The 26,133-nt window shown below is 37.6% G+C and overlaps 2 protein-coding genes and 1 long non-coding RNA gene across 3 annotated transcripts; 1 reads left to right on the forward strand and 2 right to left on the reverse strand.

The window, feature by feature from the left end:
- Positions 1–1,119: 1,119 nt before the first annotated feature.
- On the forward strand, positions 1,120–4,662 carry LOC129416085 (uncharacterized). Its single transcript, XR_008635161.2, has 4 exons — positions 1,120–2,104; positions 2,612–2,676; positions 2,804–2,902; positions 4,578–4,662. It is a non-coding gene; the product is annotated as an uncharacterized lncRNA (long non-coding RNA).
- Positions 4,663–8,179: 3,517 nt separating this feature from the next.
- Positions 8,180–11,156, reverse strand: LOC129427556 (keratin, type I cytoskeletal 19). Its single transcript, XM_073875930.1, has 7 exons — positions 10,625–11,156; positions 10,419–10,501; positions 10,139–10,295; positions 9,873–10,034; positions 9,047–9,172; positions 8,659–8,882; positions 8,180–8,536 (listed from the first exon to the last, which is right to left on the reverse strand). The coding sequence occupies exons 1-7, from the start codon at positions 11,078–11,080 to the stop codon at positions 8,515–8,517; spliced, it is 1,230 nt and encodes a 409-aa protein (XP_073732031.1). The 5' UTR covers positions 11,081–11,156; the 3' UTR covers positions 8,180–8,514.
- A 7,617-nt stretch (positions 11,157–18,773) lies between these two features.
- LOC129427557 (keratin, type I cytoskeletal 19) lies at positions 18,774–20,842 on the reverse strand. The gene is made up of 6 exons (XM_055184107.2): positions 20,327–20,842; positions 20,053–20,135; positions 19,805–19,961; positions 19,563–19,724; positions 19,354–19,479; positions 18,774–19,027 (listed from the first exon to the last, which is right to left on the reverse strand). Exons 1-6 carry the CDS (start codon positions 20,753–20,755, stop codon positions 18,803–18,805), a joined length of 1,182 nt encoding a protein of 393 aa, XP_055040082.1. The 5' UTR covers positions 20,756–20,842; the 3' UTR covers positions 18,774–18,802.
- Between the last annotated feature and the right edge of the window lie 5,291 nt (positions 20,843–26,133).

Genomic DNA, 26,133 nt, shown 5'->3' on the forward strand with positions numbered 1-26,133 from the left:
TCTGTTCCAAACGCCATGTTTTCATGACGACTGACCAGAAAAGACGCCCGTGATGTCATGTTTACATGACTCCCGATTGTTAAAATAAGTCTCAAATTAACGATAAATCATACAATAAACTTTAACAACGGAGACACACGTATGCAACCTGCATGCGTCTTGCGGAAGAACATTGTAACCGGCGCTACTTCTCTCCGTTTAAGTCTATGGACGAGTAGGTACTGTGCTACTCCGCAGCGCGCGGGTACCCGCCGGACTTAAATAATCCGAAAATAAACACTTATTATACGTGTACCATGGTGATTCATTATAAGACAAAAACACGACTTGAAAGATTGATTCGTGATGTACTCGCTCATTATAAACATAACGTAAACATTTTGTAAGATTTGAACAAAAAAGTTGCATCACAACACTATCTGATTCTCACTCTGCGTGTGTTTCACGCTGAATGACGGACGGGCTAAGCGATGCAGGTACAGAGAAGTAGAAGAAGAGGATGACACCATTTGCTAAGCGGGGAGGTTTTCATTTTCTACCTTATTATATATTTTAAACCACAAACTACGGAGTATGTATTGGACATTATTTAACCTGGTCAAAGACGAACGAACATTTTAGAATAATTAAATTTCTTGCACCAAGTTTTAGGGGTGCTCAGCTCCTTTTTAGGGGTGCTGAAGCACCCCTAAAAAGGGGCTAGCCTCGCCCATGACTGGCAATAAAAAGGACAAAAATAAAAAAGCGAATGTTATGTGAAAATAATGAGGTTCAAAATGCACTATACTCAACCTCCTGTCATAATGGCCAATAGCCTAATATAAAGTGCAGCATCAATGTATACATTGTAACGATTTGATTATCGATAAATAAATTATAGTTTTGGTTTTACCCTTTACCCATCCACATAATTAAGCTAAGATATCATAGGCCTACACTAGAGGGCGCATGGTTCGATATATGTAATTCAACACAGCACCTGATCGCGTTTAAAGCTCGCCGGGTGCAGTGGCGCGCGCCTGTAATCCAAGCTACTGGGAGTCTGAGTCTGGTGGATCGCTTGAGTTCAGGGGTTCTGGTCTGTAGGGGACTATGTCGATCGGGTGTCCGCACTACCCAGCAAGCAATAGCCGTCATTTCAACGTCTCGTTTCAGTATAGACCCGATATAGCCGGGCTGTGCCTAGCCCATATCTAGCCCAAATAAACTTTAATTTGGTTACATGTGGTTTTTGACAAAATAATTTGTGAGATGTATGCTATGTCATCATGTAAGCAAAGTTAACAGCGATTACAAGGTATTTCGTTTCATTTCTATAAAGTGTTTTATGCATCGTCTGTACGTAGTCACAATTTAGCTCATAAATAGACCGACTACGAATAAACCAGGTTTAGCCCAGAAATAACCATGAATTTAATTACATGTTGTTTTTCCAAAATGATTTGTGAGATGTATGATATTTAATCATATAAACAAAGTTCAAAGCGATTAAGGTATTTTGTTTCATTTCTTTAAGGTGTTATATGCACCGTCTGTACTTAGCCACTATTTAGCTTACAAATAGACCGACTACGAATAACCCACGTTTAGCCCAGAAATAACCATTAATTTAATTACACGTGGTTTTTGCCAAATAACTTGTGAGATGTATGGTATTTCATTGTGTAAGCAAAGTTAACAGCGATTACAATGTTTGTTTAATTTCTTTAAAGTGTTTTATGCACCGTCGCACATAGCCACTATTTAGCTCATAAATAGACCGACTACGAACAAACCATGTTTAGCCCAGAATAACCTTGAATTTAATAAAATGTTGTTTTTGCCAAAATAACTTGCAAGATGTATGATATTTCATCAGGCATTCAAAGACACCAGTGAATTCAAGATGTTTGGTTTTATTTATCTTATCTGAATATCTGCTGTCACGCATAACATTCATTATTGATATACAAAATCCAGTTACAACTCCGAACCGCTAGATGGCAGCTGCAGTACACAAACACGAGGCCAAATCTGGCGAGAAAGATTTCCGGTGTTTGAAAATCAACAACACCGACCAGCGAGCAGCCAAGGGGAAAGCAATCTTCCACACTCGTTTGGTCTTGTAAGTGTTTTTTATTATTTTATTTTACATGTGTTTAAAATGTATTTACTTTATTTGTTGTTGGAATCGCGACATTCTTGCGGGTAACTTTACGTTAAAGTAAGTAACCCATGTTTTATAAACCCTAAACAGTACAACCTGCAATGTAATAAAATAGTGGTGGAGGTAAATGAGTCTATGTAACGTTACACTGAAGATTTACATAAGTGATTTGTAGGCTGCTTTTTAGTAACAGCAGTAACTTAGCTAAGTTATCACTGTGTTGCTTAAAGTAATGTAGGCAGTTATGCTTTACAATTATGCATACAGAGATAGATTGTGGGGGAAAGCTATTTTTCCATATGGATTTAACTCACAGGCCTTCAGTTTGTTGGAAAAAAATATTTTTATTGTGTTAGTGAGTGAAAACTTGTAGGTCAGTGGGCATTAACCTTTAAGGTTGGTAAACACTTGTACACTGAAGCATACAATACTGTACAATTACTGACATATGCATGTGCTATTCAGGCGTCAAAGCTGTGTGAAACTGGATGGAAAAACTTGAGAGACCGTGCCAGAAGAATGCTGGACAGGTAAATTCTATAAACATGCAATATTAATAAGACATTGTGGTGTCAACGCAGTCTTTCATGTGGTCACAAAAAATCAAAAATATATGTCAGTCTGCAAATGTTAACGACATTATCTTTTGTATTTTAGAGTTCCATAAAATTCATTAATTTTAAAGTTCAACATGAATGGTGGTAGTCCACTGCAGAAGCAAGCATTTGAAAAAACATCAGTTCTCAGTTATTAAAGGTAAGTGTGTTTGTATGTAGTTTTAGGCTGAATGGTGTTTCACAAAATAATACATTTAATATGACATTAGGCTATGTGAGGTGTAATTGACGACAGTCCGGTACTGCCTTAATATTTTCTAAATATTAAAAGCCCCAGATTAAATTACTCTTTGCCGATACAACAGTTAACTCACCCATACAATATTGTTTAGATGTTTTATGTCCATAAGATTGTATTGTGAATATTTTATGCTTGGCATCTTAAAGGAATAGTCTACCCTTTTGCCATATTAAGCTATGTTATTACCTCAACCTAGACGAATTAATACATACCTATCTTTTTTCAATGCGTGCACTGCACAGTGTGTTGTTAATGTGTTCGCATTTAGCCTAGCCCCATTCATTCCTATGGTACCAAAAAAAAGTTTTATTTTGTGGCACCATACTTACTGGTATAACTCCTCATGTAACATTCTTTAAATAGGGAAAACACGGAAGTGTTTGGTGGCTTCCCTGTTTGGTACCATAGGAATTAATGTGTCTAGGCTAAATGCTAACACATTCACGACGCGCTATACAGTGCACGCATTGAAAAAAGATAGATATGTATTAATTTGTCTAAGTTGAGGTAATAACATAGTTTAATATGGCAAAAGGGTAGACTATTCCTTTAAAGGGCAGGGTATTTGATTTTGAAAAATACTAACTTTAGCCTACACGCACCAACCAGAAGCACTTTCCTATCTCATTAACCAGTAAGACTGACAAAGTGAATAACATTACCAAAATAACCAACATAAACAACTGTTTTTAATCCGAATTAAATGCAGCACGTTTAGAAATTTGAAAAGATAAATATCATTACACTAATTCGTAAAGGAACACAAACTACATAAGCAACACGTTTCATTAAAATACAACCTGAATCCATCAAAATAGAATCACACTGCATACCTACCTTTCCAAAAGAAACACTGCAACGACCCTTTCAGACCAGTAGCTGTTTCCATCTTGCGGAAAAGCAGTGAAGTTACCAGATGTTTTTTTTTTGTTGTTTCAAAATGTTTTTCGTTTTGTAGCTCCTGTGTCAATTCAGCAGGAAAGTTTATTTGATTCTCCCTATTTTTACAGAGCGTGAACAGGGTGTGAAGTGGTAAATGTAAACATGAATTCAATTACATGATTTAATTCACTATGTGTAAACACAGTTCATACATTGAAAACGGTATCACAGACATTTTTTGTGGTTTTTAAAACCTTGACTCTGAAAATCTCGGTATACCTTTAAACCGGTAACTGGCCCATGTCCAAATATTGCATTCGGTCGGGGTTCAATGATTTGTTGAACGTTTTTTGGTCCTACGCCTTACAGATGACACAAATATATAAAAATACACATTCAGACAACTTAACATAGTGATTGCTATCAAGACTTGAGGAGACTTTCAACCAGCATAACTAAAATGTTTCTGGATCAAAATCAGATACCCTGCCTTTAAGCCTCTTTTGCTAGTTCCAGAATGTCATTAAACACACGCAGAGAAACATGCACTTGTGTTTGTAGTAATGAGAACGATATGATTACTGTTGTTGACCTGTCAATATTTATATATGACTTTTTCCAAAGAGAATGACTATCACATTTAATATAAAGCAAAAATACTTGTCTCATGCATTCTTTTCATATTTGGCAGATGCTGTGTTGAACAACTTCCCAGCAGCAACAGAACTGGAAGTGAAGGATGCAATGGGGGCATTTCAAACATGCACCGGGGGGGGGGGGGGGCGCAGAGAAATTAGTACAATTAATAAGTTGAAGTGAACTGAAGATAAGTTTGTTAATGTTTAGATGTTATTTCATTTTTAAAATTTTATTTTGTTATTTATGCCTTATTTTGTTACTGTTTTTATTCTTTTTGTTAAAAGTAGTTTTTCTTCATTTTGTCTTATCTGAATTTCTATTGTATTAATAATATTTTTGTAATAAATTGCATGATTACATGTTTATGAGAATCTTTTTTAATGGATTAAAAATAATTCTTTAGCCATTCTTTTGTTGTTTATTAGACACACACGTGTAGTCATTTAATAGCCGTCTATTTAACGGCTAGTCTATTCTTGGGCTATGATAGACGTCTACTAGATTTTCACTGATAGCCCAAAATTAGCCTTTTATTAGCCTAGACCCACATTCACCGTCTATTAGACGTATATATGTAGACGTTTAGTAGCCGTCTATTTGATGACTAGTCTATTCTTGGGCTATGATAGACGTCTACTAGATTTTCACTGACAGCCCAAAATTAGCCTTGTTTTAGCCTAGACGTCAGGGGGGTGTTTAGACGGCTACTAGACGTCTATTAGCCGCAAAATTGCTTGCTGGGTAAGTTCGGTATCGATATGGTGTTCCTGGGGGAGCCCGAGACCGCCAGGTCGTCTAAGGAGGGGTGAACCGGCCCAGGTCGAAAACGGAGCAGGTCAAAGCCCCCGTGCTGATCAGTAGTGGGATCGCGCCTGTGAATAGACGCTGCAGATCAGCCTGAACAATACAACGAGACCCAGACTTTTGTGTTTACCAAGATTCTGTGACGAATTTTCTTATTTCTAAAACAAACAAAAAATGATAAGAGGAAGACCAAAATAACTCATTTTACGCCAATCTCTTTTTCAAACTGATATCTAGACTTGAAACACCTTTAGCGCCTCCCTCCGGAAAACATGTGAAATGTTTGTCTAGAAACCAGAACATCATCTTAACCAAAATGTGGCGTGAAGCACATTAAATGTCATAGTATTTACTTTTTTAAGAGAAACTGTGACATTACTGGTACTGTTGTTGTTTTGCTGGTAATCTAAAATAAACTTTAAGTAGTCAGGCAAGATGTTCAGTATTAAAGTAGGCTATACATTATTAAGTAACCATCTTTGAATATAAAAAGAAGTATTCATTCATTCTTTAAACAGCCTTGCAAAAACCAGACTGGTTGAAAACACCCTGTAGCCACTTATAATGTAAGGATAAAAAAGAAATCATCAGAGGCAGGAATATAAAGACCAGAGCGGGCTAATCCCTCCATCCCCACCAGCAAATCACACCCTGCTCGTTGCTATATCAACAACAAAGACTGATCAACTAGAAAAAAGTTTCTAGCAGTAGTTTGTGTTAAGCATGTAAAGTTGAATGAATGGTAGAATCATGTAAAAAGTTGGTCCAACTTAAAAAAAAAGTAAATTACTGGTTACCTTAAAATTAATTCAACTTAAAAATATTAGTTGACAATATTTTTACACAACTTTTTTAAAGTTATTTTTGAGTTATTGGAGTATTAACTCAAAATTTTAAGGCAAACAGGTAACTTACTCTTTTAAGTTGAACCAACAAATATATTGTACAGTGTTGAAATTACTGCAGTTTTTTTTTCACTGTTACACGCTGTTACGGGTTTCTGTAGTCCTCAACCTCTTAATGAAGACGCATGAATATGCATTGTGAAATTGAATTGAAGTGAAGTTTGTTACTGATAAGGAGTGTGCCAGACCGTCTTTAATGACCTAATGTCTTTTCTATTCACTAGTTTTTTGATGGATCTGTTTCCAGGCAACATATAAAAGACTGTTATGAGGTTGTTTACAAGTCGTCTGGTGTGAACAATGAGTCATTATGTCTAACCTCAGAGTAACCCGGCAAGGTCAGACAAGCAGCAAATTTATGTCATGTTTTTTGCCCTTTTCTAATGTTGACTGTAGCCTACATTTGTGCTTTCAGTAAACACCTGACTATCTATTCTGCACACCTGCTTATCCTTTGCAGAGATGAAGGAGGGCTCGGACTCTTAAAAACACCCTGGGCAGACGGACAGTTAAAATGATGGCAGAAAAATACTCTTTATGTCATTTAATGTTGCATTTACATCTACTTAGTTTTTATCCAAAGTAAGAAAAGCGTAAAGGTTTCTTATTTACGGTAAAACACAAAGCCTTTATTGTTAATAATGAATTAAGTTTTGTGAGATGTGTCCTGCTGATTATTATAAAGATGCTTTCAGGAATTTGGATTAGAAAATTGGGTTTCAGGTATTTGGTAAAAAAATTCAGGAGAAAGATTTAATCTGTAGAAGGAAAGAAGATATATATTTTTTTACATATAAAGCTCATAATTGTGGGGCACGTCTTCCTAGCACTAGTTAAATTCCTAACCACTCCCTTTGGGGCTTAAAACTTTCAACTAGTGCAATGAATCAGCTGTATGATGGCTCATCTGTTTAGCCAGGCATATTTAGTCCACCATCCTTCTGCATAACTATGCATGCTAGGAGCAATTATATAACCTTGAAACACCCATCCTAAATGTCATCAGCCCATCAGGCAGGTTCCAGCCCAGTCCCGTCAGTCTTTTCACACCGAAACTTCACTTAAGTATTTCATTAAATGTACCCATACCAATAGACTGCCTGTATATCTTAAATTGCTTCCCTCATTGTTTCCTGTTGTATTGAGTCATTAGCTAATATTAACACAAATACAAGCACCTTACATTTAATCAAATAAATATTTGGTACATATGAATTGAGATGAAATGGGACAGCCGCTAAAGGGACAATTCGATTTTTGAAGTGTAGAATAAAAATCTCAGTTTGCTAGCAATGCTACATCACATAATGTTCTGCACACCAACCTAAAAATGTTGTTTATATATTATTATGTATAATGATAAAACATATTTAAATATATATTATATTCTGCTCTTGGAAATATGTGTGATCAGACTCCCTTTCAAAATTATCTCATAAATTTAAAGCAGTTGAAAGCTTTAATCTAATTGGTTGAATAGTGTTTCATGTATGCATAATTTTTTGATAAACGCATGTCTTAAAATCACCACCAGAGCAATGTCTTTGGTAACCGTGGTATAATTGACTCCGGGTCCTTTGAATTATGTAAGGGATAATTGACGACGGGCCATTGAATTATAAGAAAATAATGCACACCCAAATAATTCAAAGGACCGGAGTCAACTATTTCTCCTATACCACGGTTACCACAAACATTGCTCTGGTGCCTATTTTTAAGACATTTGTCAAGTTAGGTGTGCAGTTATCAGAAATTAATGCATACCCACGAACATTTCTCAGCCAATCAGAATACAGCATTCAACAGACCCGTGGTATAATTGAAAATAATGCACACCCGCGCATTACCACCTTGGGTGTGCATTATTTTCAAATAATTCAATGGACCGTCATCAATTATTCCTTACATAGATAAAATTATTCTAAAAAAACAGTGAAAAGAAGTAATTTGAAAGTTGTTTTATTTTCAAGGTTTTTTATACACACAAAAATACAAAAGAGAGTGTCAATCCAGTGTGTTTCTTTGATGTTAATATCACAACTTCCATGTATTATCACTCACTTAAGACTTATTGTTTGCATCTGAATACTGTTTCATAAAACACTTTGCTCTTTAATGGTGTACGCGTTGTGAACTGGTGGTGGTTTGTTTTATGGTCACTGTTGTTCCACCACCAGACGTGACATGGTGAGATCCACCTAAAGGGTGAGAGAAGACTAGTTATATATAACATAGATGTATAAAATAAAACTGACAAAGCCTGCACAATATATAAAAGATTTAATTACCTTGTACTTGAGGGCTATAGGCAGAAGAAAACATACATTAATAAAGTAATTACTGAACAATATATAGCAGGTAAAACTTAAAACTTGTGTTTTGTTTCGCATGTGACACTATTTTAAACTAAAAAGTTGAACTTACATAATAATGTTTTGATTGTCCAGGAGGCTCCTGTAGGTGGCGATCTCCTGCTCCAGACGGCTCTTGATGTCCAGCAACATTTTGTATTCTTGTCCCTGTTGCTCAATGCTCCCCCGCATCTGAGTCAGCTCATTCTCCAACATATTGATTTGATTCTGTAATCCTGCTAGTATAGCGCTGTACCGAGTCTTCGTGTGCACCAGAGCGTTCTCCAGTGACTCTTTCTGTAAAAACAAACAAACAGAATCAGTACATTTGTTTACAGACATTTTAAAAGACTCAGTTAAGACACAAAGTCCTGTCTGGAGCTTCTCAGTAAGCCACCACCATATGTGAGAAAGTTGCACCAAAAAAGTCAATAAACGTTTAGACGTCTTTTGTGTCTCACCAAGCTGAGTTGAGACTGTAGCTCGATCTCCAGGGTCTGCAAGGTGCGTTGAAGTTCTGTGATCTGTGACCTGGTGGTTTGTATGGTTTCAGTGCTGACGGCAACCTCCTTGTTGAATTGTGCGGACTTTAAGGAGACATAAACAAAAATGAAATGATATTATATAACTATACATTACAATCCAAACAGTACTATGAAATACCGAGCCCCTAAGGTGACATTGGAGTAAAAAAATCTAAAGTTTAGTTTCATGTGCTCACGTGAAACTTTTGTGTGCTCACGTGAAACTTTCGCGTGCTCACATGAAACCTTCATGTGCAGAATTTTAAAAAAAATTTAGTTTTGCGTTTTGCATTAAACTTTTGCATGTGCACATGAAAGTTTCTCATGCACACGCGAAACTAAAAGCGATAGTTTCACGTGTGCACATAAACTAAACTTTATTTTTTTATCCATGTCCCCTTATCCATGTCTCCGTATTGTAACACTACACTGTAAAAAACAAAAATTTTTACCCAACTTTTTTGAGTTAACTAATTAAAGCAACACTAAAGAGTTTTTGCTCTTTGCTCCCCCTACAGGTTGGAAGAGGAATTGTCCATTACCACTGTCATAAATAATTTTGCCTACTGCAGCAAAGCAGGATCTTATTGGATTGTAGGTCTGCCGTAAGGTTTTGTAGTTTTCACTCAAACTACAGGACCGCGACCCGACGGTTGGAAACATCTTTAGTGCGTTTTGGCCGATAGAGGGCTGCAAAGCGAATGTGAAAGTGCCGTTCACCCTGTTTAGAAAAAAAGTTAATGCGTTCAAAAAGACGTCTTACCTTGTTTTTAAACCAGGTCTCCTGTTCATTGCGATGTTTCTGTATGATGGACTCGTAATGCGAACGAATCTCCTCCAGAACTTTATTGAGGTCTTGTTGAGGAGCAGCATCTACCTCCACGTTCACCGTGCCTGTCAACTGAGACCTCAGAGCAGCCATCTCCTATAGCCACAAAAGGATTTATTCAATAACACCTATTATGCATATTTAATGGATTATAATTAAGATCAATCATTTTTCGCTACAACATTCAAACTCATGCAAACCTCCAGGTGGTTCTTTTTCAGGAATTTCAGTTCATCCAGCAAATTTTTGATGTGGTTCTCAAGATCAGCTATTTTCAGTTTCGTATCGCTCAACAAACGTTGCAGGTTACAGATGTCAGCCTCCACGCACTGCCGCATCATCAGCTCATGCTCATATCTGATTGGCGGAGCAGATGGATGAAAGGTTAGTTGCTCATTCATTGTTTAAACATGATCAATATTGTATAAATAAAGTTATTGCACTGTATTTGAACACAGGAATGAGCATGAGAGAACTCACTTCATCCTAAAGTCATCGGCAGCCAGCTTGGCGTTGTCAATCTGCAGGATGATGTGGGCATTGTGGACAGTAGCAGATTTAATCTGTAACAAACAACATTTATGTGTTAATTTACTTAAAATGTAACATCTCACCAAACTAAAAAAATCTCTGTTTATTTTGTTTACTGATATGCTAGTCTTTTCATCCATCACATTTTAATATACCTTGTCCTTCAGGTCATTGATGGTGTTCCAGTAGGCACTGTAGTCCCTCTGTGCGATCGGCCCCTTCGTCTCATAGTACTCCCGAATCATCATCTCCAGCTTAGCATTGGCAGCCTCCAGAGACCTCACCTTGTCCAGGTAGGAGGCCAGACGATCGTTCAGGTTCTGCATGGTGGCCTTCTCGTTCAGCTGAAGATCGCCGGGAATGCATCCTCCAACAGCTATGCTTGCACCTCCATATCCTCCCACACCATATCCTCCTGCACCATATCCTCCACCATAACCTCCAATTCTATAGGATGAGGAGATGCGGGTGCTGCCTCCGTAGCCACCGCCGTACACGCTGTAGGCTTTTTGTGGAGCATGCACCATGCCACTTCCCTTTGAAACGATTATCGTCTTTGAGGACATGGTCTTGGGTCTGCTGAACTTCAGAGAGCGTGAAGAGATCGACATGGTGGATGTGGAGATGAGATGAACCCAACGTGAACAGGAAACTGCTGAAGGTGCCCTAAGGAGGATGGAGACTTTGGGTCCAGCTCTTTTCTTATATGTAGTTGAAACTCAAAGGCGGGTCCTGCACTTTGTGGATGGGAGGAGGAGGGAAGGTGTGTGTGTTAGACCCTTGTGAAACTACCAGTAGTGTTGAGTGTGTGTGTGTTTGTGTGTGTGTGTGCGCGCGCACTCCTGCAATGTCCTCACCCACTTAAGACTACAATGGAAGGAGTGGTATAAGATTACTAATTTTAAGATTTTTTTGCATGTGTCTGTGTTTCTGGCATGTGTGTACAAGTGCTTTTTGTCATCTTTCTTTATTTTGATTCGTCATACAAGGATACAGAGTTTTAACCTTTATTTTCATGCTGCGTCCTGTTGGCAAAATCTATTTTTATCAAGGTTTTTCAAGCAGATCTATTGTGTATTTAGAAAAGAAGATGCAACATCATAATGATTTTGTGTTTGTATGCAATATACCATATTGTGAATGTACTTATAGTTTGTATTGTAAGAACTATTTAAAATGATACCTTTGACAGTTGTTTCCTGTTGCTCAGACATTTTGTCTCTCAAGGTTGTTTGGGTGGTGACTTTAGGGAAACTTTAAAAGTACTTAATTTTGCAGACAGGTAACTCCCTATAGGGGGAGTGTGAGATCATTTCTGCCACCACCCTTACTATCTAGTCATGTAGGTACCTCACCCTTTCACCAGGCACTCAACTTTTACTTTTTTTTAAGTTAAACAGAGATGTAAGTTTATGTTAGCGACTGACAGCTTCTGTTTATTTTTTATATTTTATGATAATCCCACTTTGGAAACTCTTAATGCAGTTAAAAGTAGAAAGCAATTCTTATTTTGGTAACACCTTGCAAAAAGGTTATATTTGTTAACATTGGTTATTGCTAACATAAAGTAACAACAAACAATACTACAACATTTATTAATCATACAGTAGTCTTTTTTAGCATTTGCTATTATATTTTTTAAAAGGTTAACATTAGTTAAAGCACAATGAACCAACACAAACAATTGTATTGACAACAAAAATGTATGAATGCTAATAAAAACGTGATTGCTCATTGTTAGTTAGATAAAGCATTTACTAATGTTAACAAATACAACCTAAAGTCTTACTATTATTTCAAAACATGCTGGCTTATTTCAACCCATGTTTGGGTGAAAAGGGACAAACCAACCAATGGGTTATAAATTAACTCATATGCTGGGTTACTTCAAACCAAAATGCTGGGTTGTTTCAACCCATGGTTGAATCAAATGTAAACATTTTCTGAGTTAATTTAACCCAAAGGTTGGGGTATTGACCAAGCTATGGATTAAAAATAACCCAACATTTTTTGGAGAGTAGAAATAATGAGACACATATAAATGCTATATCCTAGTTGAGAAAATTGACCCAAGGTGATGTGCAAAACGTGTAATGAGTACTTGAAATTGCTTCCTTGAAAATATTTATGAGCCAAACTAGATAAAATCTGTTTAATAGTACTCCAGTAAAGTACAAATTCACAAAATAATATGACAGTATACTGCCCTCCAAAGGCTAAGTGCAGTAACTACGCAAACACTGAAACCGAGAAAAATGCCCTTAAAGTTTTTACCAGCCAGTCAAACATGTTACTGCAATTTTGGCACACATGTTTCTTTGAAATGGGACAAAATTGGACCAGGAGACTTTGTCACAAGACACATCAGATCTCACAAAGCCAATTTCAATCCTTAACTCAATTTTGACCAAATGCACAGTTACAATCCTCACGAGGATAAGCAGGTTCAGAGAATGGATTGATGTTTGACATGAAAAAGTACTTTACATCCCTGTGTGCATATATCCATCCATCATTGTTTGACTGGAGCCTATCCCAGCATCTTGTTCCACAGACACGTCTAGCCTACACCCTGGATAGGCATCCAGTCCATCATACGGCAAACACACACATGCAATTTATTGATCCCAAAACACCAAATCTGCATGTGTTTGGGGAAAACCCACACTGACCCAGATAAAACATACAAAATATCAAAAGACCTCGACTTTGACAGGACTTGAACCAAGAGCTTTAGCTGTTACTATAAACAAAAACACAACACAACATACTAAGCCATTTTCTGCACATGCAAGGCTGTGATTTACGTTCATTTTTATCATCAAACCTCAATAGGCTTTATGCCCAGCTGCACTACTTCCTGAACTTCAGCCAGCTCCTTGTTTCCTGTCTGCCATTATTGGACAAACTGATTAATCCAGGTGTGCCTGACCTCAGTAGTCAGGAAGTAGTTCAGGAAGTAGTGCACTTGGGCATAAAGCCTATTTTCTGAAGAAAAAAAACTCAAATACCATGCTTCTAATTAATTCCTCTATTTCAGGTTTTGTTTTTGTTTGTCATTTTCTTTAATTTGTCTATTTTTCTATATATTTACTTCACTTTATATGATTTCTTTATTGGCACTTTCAGGATTCTAAGTACTGTATACTATTTGGCAATATAAATATCATGATAGTAAAACTTTATTGTTACTGATTTTCAAGGAGAAAAACAATATTCTCATGTTATACACTAGAGGGCGCATGCAGTCAATACACTTGATTTCAACTTCAAGGCTGACAGTGAAAGAACCCGCCGGGTGCAGTGGCGCGCGCCTGTAATCCAAGCTGCTGGGAGTCTGAGTCTGGTGGATCGCTTGAGTTCAGGGGTTCTGGTCTGTAGTGGACTATGCCGATCGGTTGTCCGCACTAAGTTCGGTATCGATATGGTGTTCCTGGGGGAGCCCGAGACCGCCAGGTCGTCTAAGGAGGGGTGAACCGGCCCAGGTCGGAAACGGAGCAGGCCAAAGCCCCCGTGCCGATCAGTAGTGGGACAGCGCCTGTGAATAGACGCTGCAGTTCAGCCTGAACAATACAACGAGACCCAGATTTTTGTGTTCATCTAAAACTTTGTTCAGGTCTTGCTGAGGAGCGGCACCCACTTCCTGATCTATTCGTACACAAGAATTTCTTGATATGCTTTTTTATATTGTAATGTAACTGGCAATAGAGGACAAAAATAAAAAAGCGAATGTTGTGATAATTATGAAGTTCAAAATGCACAAACTCAACCTCCTGTCATAATGGCCCATATAATAGCCTAATATAAAGTGCAGCATCAATTTATACAGTGTAACGATTTGATTATCGATAAATACATTATAGTTTTGGTTTTACCCTTTACCCATCCACATAATTAAGCTAAGATATCATAGGCCTACACTAGAGGGCGCATGGTTCGATATATTTGATTCAACACAGCACCTGATCGCGTTTAAAGCTCGCCGGGTGCAGTGGCTCACGCCTGTAATCCCAGCTACTTGGGAGGCTGAGTCTGGTGGATCGCTTGAGTTCAGGGGTTCTGGTCTGGAGTGGACTATGCCGATCGGGTGTCCGCACTAAGTTCGGTATCGATATGGTGTTCCTGGGGGAGCCCGAGACCGCCAGGTCGTCTAAGGAGGGGTGAACCGGCCCAGGTCGGAAACGGAGCAGGTCAAAGCCCCCGTGCTGATCAGTAGTGGGATCGCGCCTGTGAATAGACGCTGCAGTCCAGCCTGAACAATACAACGAGACCCAGACTTTTGTGTTCATCTAAAACTTTGTTCAGGTCTTGCTGAGGAGTGGCATCCACTTCCTGATCTATTCCTTTGTAGACAAACACTTTATTGATGTTTTTTTATTTTGTAATGTGACTGGCAATAAAAAAGGCCAAAAATAAAAAAGCGAATGTTATGTGAAAATAATGAGGTTCAAAATGCACATTACTCAACCTCCTGTCATAATGGCCAATAGCCTAATATAAAGTGCAGCATCAATGTATACATTGTAACGATTTGATTATCTATAAATAAATTAGAGTTTTGGTTTTACCCTTTACCCATAGGCCTACACTAGAGGGCGCATGATGGTTCGATATATTTGATTCAACACGACTGCTGATAGCGTGAGCGCTCGCCGGGTGCAGTGGCGCGCGCCTGTAATCCAAGCTACTGGGAGTCTGAGTCTGGTGGATCGCTTGAGTTCAGGGGTTCTGGTCTGTAGTGGACTATGCCGATCGGGTGTCCGCACTAAGTTCGGTATCGATATGGTGATCCTGGGGAAGCCCGAGACCGCCAGGTCGTCTAAGGAGGGGTGAACCGGCCCAGGTCGGAAACGGAGCAGGTCAAAGCCCCCGTGCCGATCAGTAGTGGGTTCGCGCCTGTGAATAGACGCTGCAATTCAGCCTGAACAATACAACGAGACCCTGACTTTTGTTTTAGTTATCTTATTTATTATCTAATTTGGGTTCTCATACTAAGAATGTTTAACTATTTAAACAGTATTGTGTTCATACATCTACATTATTGATAATATCAACGTTTTAAGTAAATGTGTTTAAACAATTGTTGCTGTGTTCATGTAAGTAACAAGTAACATGTGGCAATTAATAAATATCAAGAGGCAAACAAATCATTCTTAATTTAACACAACATTGCCCAGGTATATTTTTATTACATGCCATTGACAGATGTGGCATTAAACTTCATTTTGGATCTGCTGGTTTAAAGCATAAAGTAGGCTAACTGTTTAATTGTAAGACAACTTTAATTAATATATACACTATATACACTATAAAGCTGACTAAAACAATATTAAATGGGAAAGATGACAAGATATCATGACCCTTCTTATTTCATACACTAGAGGTCGCTCGAAACACATTGCACGTTTATTATTACTAATACACTGCTGTCAGATTTGTCAGATGGATGTTTTTGCAAATAGCATATTAATGGCAAATATTTGTTATACTTTATATGAGGTGTTGCAGAATAGATGTGCCTTTCGAGCAACAACCACTGAGATGAGTAGCTCTTTCCAGGTGTTCACCATCTTTTAATTATAATTAAGAATAGCTCTCAATTTAACCGTTTATTTTCACCTGTGTGTCAATGGACCCAAGTACATTATCAGATAATGACCAGGAGGGGAAGCCTGGGACAAAAACTTGCACCATGGTGTCAAACACAAGCCACAAACTAAAAGTAAATTTGTTAAGAACATTAATTTATGAATTATAGGACAGTGAACTTCTTAATGTAAGTTTAGGTCACAAATGGATTTGTTTTAGTTTTCAAATGCAAGATTATAATATAAATCCTATGAAATAATGGAAGATATTAGCTGGTGATTTAACACTACAACAACACTGGAGCACTGTCTTTGAGTTTGTGGGCATTGTGGCACGACTGGGTGTGGCACGCTTTGACCCCCTTTAAACCCGAGTGTAGCAACTTGTTATATGGGCCTACTCTACTTGTGAGTGAATGCAAACCATTTTAATTTTAAATTAATTGCTTGCCTTGAAGTCAGCACGACCGAAGCTGGATGTACTGTACTGATCTGGACACGATTTGGCAGTGCGAGACATATCCCAAATTGACCAAAGGATTCCTATGATCCTTGGCCAAAATCAGTGATCACTTGTTAGACATGCTCGCCGACAGCTAAATCATTTTTCCTCTCATAAAATTCTGCACAGTCTTGGAGTGGCTTCTCCTGGGATGATGCATATGGCAAAAAAAATGTAATATATTTTTTAAAATATGTTTCAAAATATACAAATATTTGCTGAAATATATTTTGGAATGTTTACAAAAATATATTTTTCACAGATTGTTTTTGGGCCATTTTTTGAAACATATTTAAAAAATAAATGTCATTCACGTCGCATTAGAAGGAAAACTTTGTTACGAACCTGTAAACATAATAGTTTTAAAAAGGTGAAAATCAAGTATTAAATATATTTTTCAACTTTATCAAATGTTTTTATTTAGCATATATTTAAAATATATCTAGGCAATAAATAAATGTTTGCTTTATGGGATGTCAATCCATCCGTCTCCTTTGACTTTGTTTTGGGAGAGGCTGCCTCCTTGTCATTTCTGGCTTATAACAAAAAACAGAGTAATGCCAAATAGTTGCTGTATGACAGGACGTAAAGCTAACAAGACAAAAAACCCAGAAATAAGTTTTTCCCATTAAGTCCCCTCTTCATCTTTACTCATTTTTTTGTGTGATTTTTTTTAGTTTTGTGCTATTTTATAATAACTAATGTTTTGAAGAGAAACGTTACTTTGTGTTAGGCTCTGCTTTTGTTAAAAACTTCTTTTGTGTCATTGACCTGTTGCATCCTGCATACACATACAATACATCCTGTAATGTGGGTGTAGACAAACATCCTAAATTAAAAGTAGAGATTAAAAGTATGCAAAATAAGATTCACCAAATAAATGTGTACGTTATTAAAAAGTCTTCTCATTTTGTTTTTCACGTCCTATTCTCTTCTATTTATAGACCACATTTCCATCTTATCCAGTGTACACTGTCAGGATTCTTGTGAAGATTTTTTACTAAAAAAGGGAAGTCGAGGGCCAGCCAACTTTTCGTGACCCGCCTCTTTCCTTTCAGTGCGTTTGTGATGGGTCTGTTGCCAGGCAACGAATTCAACACTGTTGTGTGTATGTTTTAGGATTATCTCATAAAAAACAGTGAGACGACTGAGACCCAGCTCATTTACTCTCTCTCTTTCTCTCTCTCTCTCTCTCTCTCTCTCTCTCTCTCTCTCTCTCTCTCTCTCTCTCTTCTTTGTGCCACCCCTCTCTTAGATACCAATGCATATCTATACTATGCAAAATGCATGTTGTTCACTATAGTAAAGTGACAATATATTATATTATCCTTCTGTTTTCTTTTTAATGTTTTTTACCATTTATTGCATCATTTAAATGATTGTATCTTAATCTGATAATTTTTGCATACTTGTATTATTTTAATTTATTCAGTCATTTATTTTTAACATATTTACTTTAATAGCATTGCTGTTACCAATATAATATAGGTAGTATGTTCTGGGTTGTTGGGGAGGGGTAAAAATGTTTAAAAGAAAAAACAAAAACCTGTTTTTGTAAAAATAATTATGTTTATCTAAATAATACTAATAATACTAATAATAATAATAATAATAATAATACAAATAATAATAATAATAATAAATAAAAAAGTGTAGCTTACACGGAGTACAAAAGTAGAGTACACTGTAAAAAAGTGAAAGCTGCTCTAAAAAACTTAAAGTGAAAAATTTTAAGTTGAAATAACTTCACATTTTCATGCATTACCAACTAAAGTGATTTTCTAACTTTTACTTTTTACAGTGTAATGTTTTTTTTTAACAGTTTGACTTAAACATTTATTACTGTACGATATTTCAAAAAGAAGAAAACAGACATTGAAGTATTTTGGCAGTTTTATTTTGGAGACTTTTCTTGCACACAACATCAGATGTAAACTGTTTTTGACGTGAATCTTGTTCTGTATACCAATGCTAGCATTTACGAACGCTCAGACAAAACGTGTGTGTGTTTTCAAAAGTTGTCTCACAAAGCAGTCCGCTCTCTATTTAGCTGGTGCACCTGAGAGCAGAGAGAAAATCTTATTAAAGCCTCATATAAAACATAGATATAAAACAATTTTGACACAATATTCAAAAAGAGATTTAAATTACCTGGAGTCCTAAAAGACAAAGAAAAAGAAGTGCATTAGTAAAGTTAAGACTGTGTGACAAGATAATGATAACATTGACTAAAAACGATAACCTTACTTTGTGTCCTGATTGTCCAGGAGGCTCCTGTAGGTGGCGATCTCCTGCTCCAAACGGCTCTTGATGTCCAGCAACATTTTGTATTCGTGTCCCTGTTGCTCAATACTCGCCCGCATCTGAGTCAGCTCATTCTCCAGCATATTGATTTGATTCTGTAATCCTGCAAGCATAGCGCTGTATCTTGCATTTGTGTCTGCCAACGAGTTTTCTAGTGACGATTTCTGTATGGGCAAAGAGAACATTCAGAAAGTATAAACATTAAAAAGCTCAGTTTGCATATTAATACCAACTACATATATGATCACAACAACAGATTTCAGCTGCATCTCACCCAGCTTTACAGAGATCGTCATAAAATAAAACATTCTTGATCTGATCTCACGCTCTCACACCATCTGGTTTTTGTCTTCCTCCCTTTCCTTGCCCTCTTCTTGGCCTGCTTATGTAATATTTTTCTGCACTATGTTCAGTGTGTATCCCCCCACCCCTTCGAATTTCTCTTTTCTTTTTTCCAGTTCACTCCCTTTGCATTCCACTTGTATCTCACCATGCTGAGTTGAGACTGTAGCTCGATCTCCAGGCTCTGCAAGGTGCGTCGCAGGTCTGTGAGCTCTGTCTTGGAGGTTTGGATGATTTCTGTGCTGACCTGCACCTCCTTGCTAATTTCTGCGGACTTGAAGAGAGAGAAAAGCATATTAGAATTCAAACTCTATTGATATCACCACTGAACTAGCTTTGCACCATGTATCAAATTACCTTGTCTTTAAACCAGGCCTCCTGATCTCTGCGATGTTTCTCTATGATGGACTCGTAATGCGCACGAATCTCCTCCATAACTTTGGTCATGTCTTGCTGAGGAGCAGCATCGACCTCCACGTTCACCGTGCCGGACAACTGAGACCTCATGGCAGCCAAGTCCTGTAACCACACAAGATTCAAGCAAAGCTGTCTAGATGCTAAATAATTGTACAAAATAAACCCAGGATGCTACTACAAACCTCCTGGTGGTTCTTCTTCATAAACGCCAGTTCATCTTGCAGACCTTCGATCTGCATCTCCAGGTCGGCCTTCATCAAGGTTGTCTGGTCCAGCAGGCGACGCAGATTAGCGATGTCAGCTTCCACAGACTGGCGCATGGCAAGCTCATGCTCGTATTTTATTGGTGTAGACGTTGAACTCATTAGTCACCGTGCAAACATGACTAATAAACAAAAACATCATTTCAACATGGCACGAGAGTACTCACTTTATTCTGAAGTCATCAGCAGCCAGTTTGGAGTTGTCGATCTGGAGAAGGATGTTGGCATTGCTGATGGTGGCATTTTTAATCTGTGGAACATTATTGTAGAAGTTTGATGAAACATATATGCATGGGATTGCAGTTATGCAAGTCCTCCCAAATCAGAGTCTTATGGGAGCTATGATTCATTTATTATTAAGTCTCGTTCACCTTTCATACCAAAGGCATTTACAAGCACTGTTTTAGCTTATTCATGGCTTAAATATAGATAGACATGTACCTTTTCCTTCAGGTCATTGATGGTGTTCCAGTAGGCACTGTAGTCTCTCTGTGCAACAGGCCCCTTCGTCTCATAGTACTCCCGAATCATCTTCTCCAACTTTGCATTGGCAGCCTCCAGAGACCTCACCTTCTCCAGGTAGGAGGCCAGACGATCGTTCAGGTTCTGCATGGTGGCCTTCTCGTTCAGCTGGACCACTTCCCCTGATGCCATGCCTCCTGCACCGAATCCACCACCGTAACCGCCACCAAAACCACCACCATAACCTCCGCCAAAGCCTCCTGCACTCCTGGTTTGCATAGAAGAAGCAGAGGAGATACGGACGCCCCCTCCATATCCGCCATACACGCTGCTGGCTTTTTGCGGACCCATCATGCCACTTCGGCCCGAGGACACTACGGACCTAGTGGTTGACATGCGGATTGACATGGTCGATGGAGGTTAGAGATGAGATCAAAGCAAAGGAGACACAACAGGAAACCGCTGGAGTCCTGAAGAGGATGGCGATTTTTGAGTCCAGCTCTGTTCTCTTATATATCTGAAGCTTGGAGGCGGGTCCTGCCGTTCGTGGATGGGAGGAGGGGAGAAGGTGTGTGTGCCAGACCCTCCTGTAACCACCAGCAGTTTTGAGACTCAAGGACCAGAGTTCAGTTTCCACCCAAGTGAGGAAACTGCATTGGAATGTCTCTCTCTCTCTCTCTCTCTCTCTCTCTCTCTCTCTCTCTCTCTCTCTCTCTTTCTCTGTTCATATTCGGTTTTACAATGTCCTCACCCTTCAGATTTCAATAGTGGGAGTGCAATACTCTTCTTTTATGCTTAACCTTTGTTTTACATCTACATGTGTGCCAAGATTTAGTGCCAGCTTTCCTCCCAGTTAGAGGTGGAACAAAAGTCAGTTAAAATCACAAAACGTAAAATAGGAAATGTGAGGTACATTTTGTAAATCGCTTTATATGAAAGCATCTGCTGAAATGCAAGAATGGAATCACACGCATCTCTTTAACCACCCAAGCGGTTTCAGTTACCATATGTGGTTATGTGTCATAGTAAAAATGCTGCAGGACGACTAATGTGACAAAATTTAATTTAAAATCACTTTGAAAGTGATATATAGTCACAGTTTAAATGGCTTTGTATTACAAAGTGTAAAGGGGCCATGGAGTTTGTGGTCTACTGGGATGCCAACTAGCGCTTGATCAATCTTTTGGTAAGGATGTCTGATGCCGCAAGACCCGTCCAGTGACCCAGATGGGTGGAGCGATTTTAAACCTTATCAAACTGATGACATTATTTAGGTGACATGTTTACTTAAAGATGCAGTGTGTAATTTTGTGAAGGATCTCTTGACAGAAATGCAAAATAATATACAAAACTATATTATCAGGGGTGTATAAAGACCTTTCATAATGAACCATTATGTGTTTATTACCTTAGAACGAGACCTTTTTATCTACATACACTGAGGGTTCCCTTACATGGAAGCCATTTTGTGCCGCCATTTTTCTACAGAAACCCTTAACGGACAATTTTTTTTTACTAAGTTGTCTCCGACGATGACGTGTTTGTCCAGTGGCTGCTACCGTAGCTTCTTTATGCGTTTCAAAAGCGAGGGGTGAGCAGTGGACTAAGCTGTTAGTTGCAATTCGCAACCTGACCACTAGATGCCGCTAAAATTTACACACTGCACCTTTAATGCAAATTCAATGTCATTTTAAATAATACCAATGGTTATTTCAAGAACAGGCTGATGCAGAACATGCACGGACTATATTGGAAAATCTAATACTGTAAACAAGCTGACTTGATGGTGGTCTTCCCAAGAGGGGATATATGACATCATCTCCTTTTTTCATACCCCATCCAGATCACATCTGGAACTTTGCAACAACTTGGATACATCACTCCCCAACAATAGGGACAGCGAGAAATGGGGGGAACTTTGATCTCATTTGGTAATAGTGCTGCTACATTGTATGTGCATGTATGTGTGTGTGTGTGTGTGTGGAGAGAGAGAGAGAGAGAGAGAGAGAGAGAGAGAGAGAGAGAGAGAGAGAGATGATGAGACAACAAAAAAATAAACAAAAAACAATCAAAAGCTTGTTATAGTTATAAGTGCACAATGTGTAATTTAATTCAAATTATATTTTTATCTTCCAGCATGCAACTGCATGACTTGTTGCTGTGCGAATCAATGGCTCTGTTGTGAAAGCAGTGGTCGGTTTAGTGAGTCATGACTCATTGTATAAACAGAGCTCCACCCACCTCACCATGTTATGTATGACCTGTCCTCAAAGAGCCCATGGGATAGTTGATAACTATTATTTACTAAAATGGCTGTACTGTCTAGTCAATCGCAAGCTTTCATTAAAGAAATTGTCTTCTTTAGCTTTAACAACTCTGGAGAGAGCATTACTTCATCCTTGCTTGTTCGAGTTAGTCTAGTTTAAAAGTATAGGTTAAGATATTACTGTTTTGTTTTAATACAATAGTTTACAACATGGTGATAATACATAGTGGAAAAGTGTTAATTAGGGATAAATGATACATTGTGCATTTAATTATAATGTCATCAGCACACGACAAAATGTGGATGATGATATATAAAATATGTTGCCTTATTTGACCCTGTCTCTGTAATTCAGGCTTAACTCTCAATTGGGAGCAAAAGTTGGTTGGCTTTCTAAACATTGATTTCAATCTCATATTAAAGATATCAAGGTTATTTACATTATGTAGGATAACTTTATGTAGAAAACAAGTTATTGGGTTTACACAGACTGGGTCATACAGTATATCATGTTTTTACATGATAAAAGTTTACTTTTATGTCTGATGCAAGACACTTGAGAAATTTGAAATATTTATTACAGATTAGTTTCATATTCACATGCCTGATAGCAATAAGCTCCGCAACGGATCCAGACTGGAGCTGCTGACTTCGGAGCGGTTCCGTTACGAATCCGCCCCGGAGCTTATTGCTCTCATATGTTACCAAGGTCACTCTATTACAAAGTAAGATATGGGCTGTTGTAATGGTTGAATGCCTATTATTAACACAATTTAAAAAATAACAATGTCTACTGTAGCACCAGCTTTACTTTAGGTCTGGAAATAGCCTGCTGTAAGGGCATTATGCAGATTTTTTGGGGGGGCGGGGATCTGTAGGACTAAGTGCATTCAATCTAATTGTGTTGAGCTGACAGTATTACACATTTGCTGATTGCAGAATGCACACTACATATATTTCAATTTGTTTAAAATATGTTATACACAGACACACAAGGGGTGTTTTGTTTTTTCTTAAAAGGGATATTTTACCGTAAAATGTAAATTCTGTCATCATTTACTCACCCTTCTTCAAAACTTGAATAGATTTCCTTGTTCTGATGAGAACAAATAAAGACATTTTGAAAAATGTTTATAACTAAACAGATTTGGGGCACCATTCACTTAGTACTGACAGAAATTTCATTTTTCGGTGAACTATCCCTTTAAAATAATAATTTCTTTCGTACCTTTTCATATAGTCTAAACAAAAAAAAAAAAGATTTATTTTAGTTCTTTATGAAACCATACAGCAATGGGTCTTCAATACTATCTTTATTTTGAATAGTGTATCAAAGCAGTATTCTGATTTAAATATCCAATGATCTTTGAATGGGGTGTGAACCAACAGAACAATGAATGTTCACCTATTTGCTTTGCTATTCTTTGTTAAAATATGTGCAAATATTTGTGTAAAAGAAATATACACTGCAGATGCACATGAATGTAGTTTCTGGTTTCCTTGTTTATTTAATCGATAGCCACAGCAATACTGTCATGAGCTGCTTATGTGGCCTTTTTCACAAGTGTCTGTTTTTGGCCAACTCCTTTTCAGTACTTTCAAGTTCAAGTTGTAAAGATTGAACGCAATGTTATAAAGTTGGACCAGTTTTGAATATTCTCTTTGGTTTAAGATCAGGACGAATAGTTTCTTCACTATAAATGCTTGTAAATGCAGCATCAGTATCTGTGTTGACTTTCTTCTTATCTCTTAGACAACACAATACAATTTTGGGTGGTGTGCTTCTGTTGGCATGTAGTCAAAAGGTTGCAATTCAAAGCGGGCACAAGACATTCTTAAAATTATACCTCTGTTGCTAAAACATTTAAAAGATGAGTGCTATGCTTGCCTAGCTTAGGGGCTGATAGGATTGTGAACACAATTGTTGCTTGCAGCTGAATGTATTCTTGTTTTAGATTTCTATAAACCAAAAAGAAAAAGATTTTTACAATTTAAGTGACAAAAGTGTTTTTCCAAAATTTTTTTAAAGATTATATTAGATCAAATTCATAAAGCAAAATCTCTTTTACATACCTCCACAGATTTTCAAAAAATGTAACAATATTTAAATATTTGACAAAAAAAGAAAAGCAATAAATCTGCTAGACTGAACAATCAATCAAACATGCTAACAACACAATATTGTCCATGTAAGACTTTTAGAATCCCAGAAAATATGATGTCTTGCTTTACTGACTATTTCCTCAGTGTTGTAGGCTGAAGCATCTATTCTAAAAAAATACATCTGAGGATAATAACAAGACATACATCTTCTCCCTGGAAACCTATAATGTTGGTTTTCTTATTTTAAAATAAAGTTTCTCTATCAAGTCACTCTCACAGGATTTGATAGCAAAATTGCCTTTAACACTATGACAAGCATACATTTATATACATAAATATACATTTTTGTTTGTTTAAAAACAGAAGCATGGTAATATTTTAACATGTTCAAACGGATGTATAATGTCATTCAGGGTAAATCTTTAACTAATCTTCTATACTATCCATGTATACTAACCATGCTTGTCTCCACCCAGTTTTCAAAACAGAAGACACAGAAACTCAATTCCACGCATATTGAACCTGCTGCCCTCACAGAATTTCTGAATATTGGTTGCCAGATTGCAATGTTGGGAATTCTGCAGTAAGAAAAACATACCAATGTGTATATATCACTTGTGAATTTATGTATCTTGCAATGAAAAGACAAAATAGGTTTGATTCCTGGGGAACACTTTTAATAGAGGTGCTATACACAAAGATTCACCTTTAACATCTGCAAAAATGCTTCTTTTGCCGTAGAAAAAAAACAGTTTTACTATAAAGATAGAAATTATTCTTTTCAGAACCTTTGGCTTAATAGTTTTTACGGATACATTTTTTTTTCTATGCCATCGCTTTAAAGGTGCAGTGTGTAAATTTTAGCGGCATCTAGTGGTGAGGTTGCGAATTGCAACAAACAGCTTAGTCCACTGCTCACCCCTTGCTTTTGAAACACATAGAGAAGCTACAGTAGCCACCACCAGACAAATATGTCATAGTCGGAGACAACTTAGTAAACAAAATTGTCCTTTAAGAGCTTCTGTAGGAAAATGGTCACACAAAATGGCGACTTCCATGTAAGGGGACCCCCAGTGTATGTAGATAACAAGGTCTCGTTGTAAGGTATAAACACATAACGGTTTATTATTAAAGGTCTTTATACACCCCTGATAATATTGTTTTGTTTATTATTTTGCATTTCTGTCAAGAGATCCTTCTTAAAATTACACACTGCAACTTTAAAGGCGGAGTCCACGATGTTTGAAAAACGCGTTGGAAAAGGAGACGGGCCGACTACCAAAACACACGTAGCCAATCAAATCAATTCAAATGCCTGGTTGCGTATGTGTGGGGCGGGTCTATCAACAGAAGGTCCAGATTCTATTGGGGTAGGGGCGTGTTTGTTTGGGTGATTTCAAATATCAACATTGGCTTT

Source organism: Misgurnus anguillicaudatus, chromosome 14 (assembly GCF_027580225.2).
Source record: "Misgurnus anguillicaudatus chromosome 14, ASM2758022v2, whole genome shotgun sequence".
Classification (NCBI taxonomy): domain Eukaryota; kingdom Metazoa; phylum Chordata; class Actinopteri; order Cypriniformes; family Cobitidae; genus Misgurnus; species Misgurnus anguillicaudatus.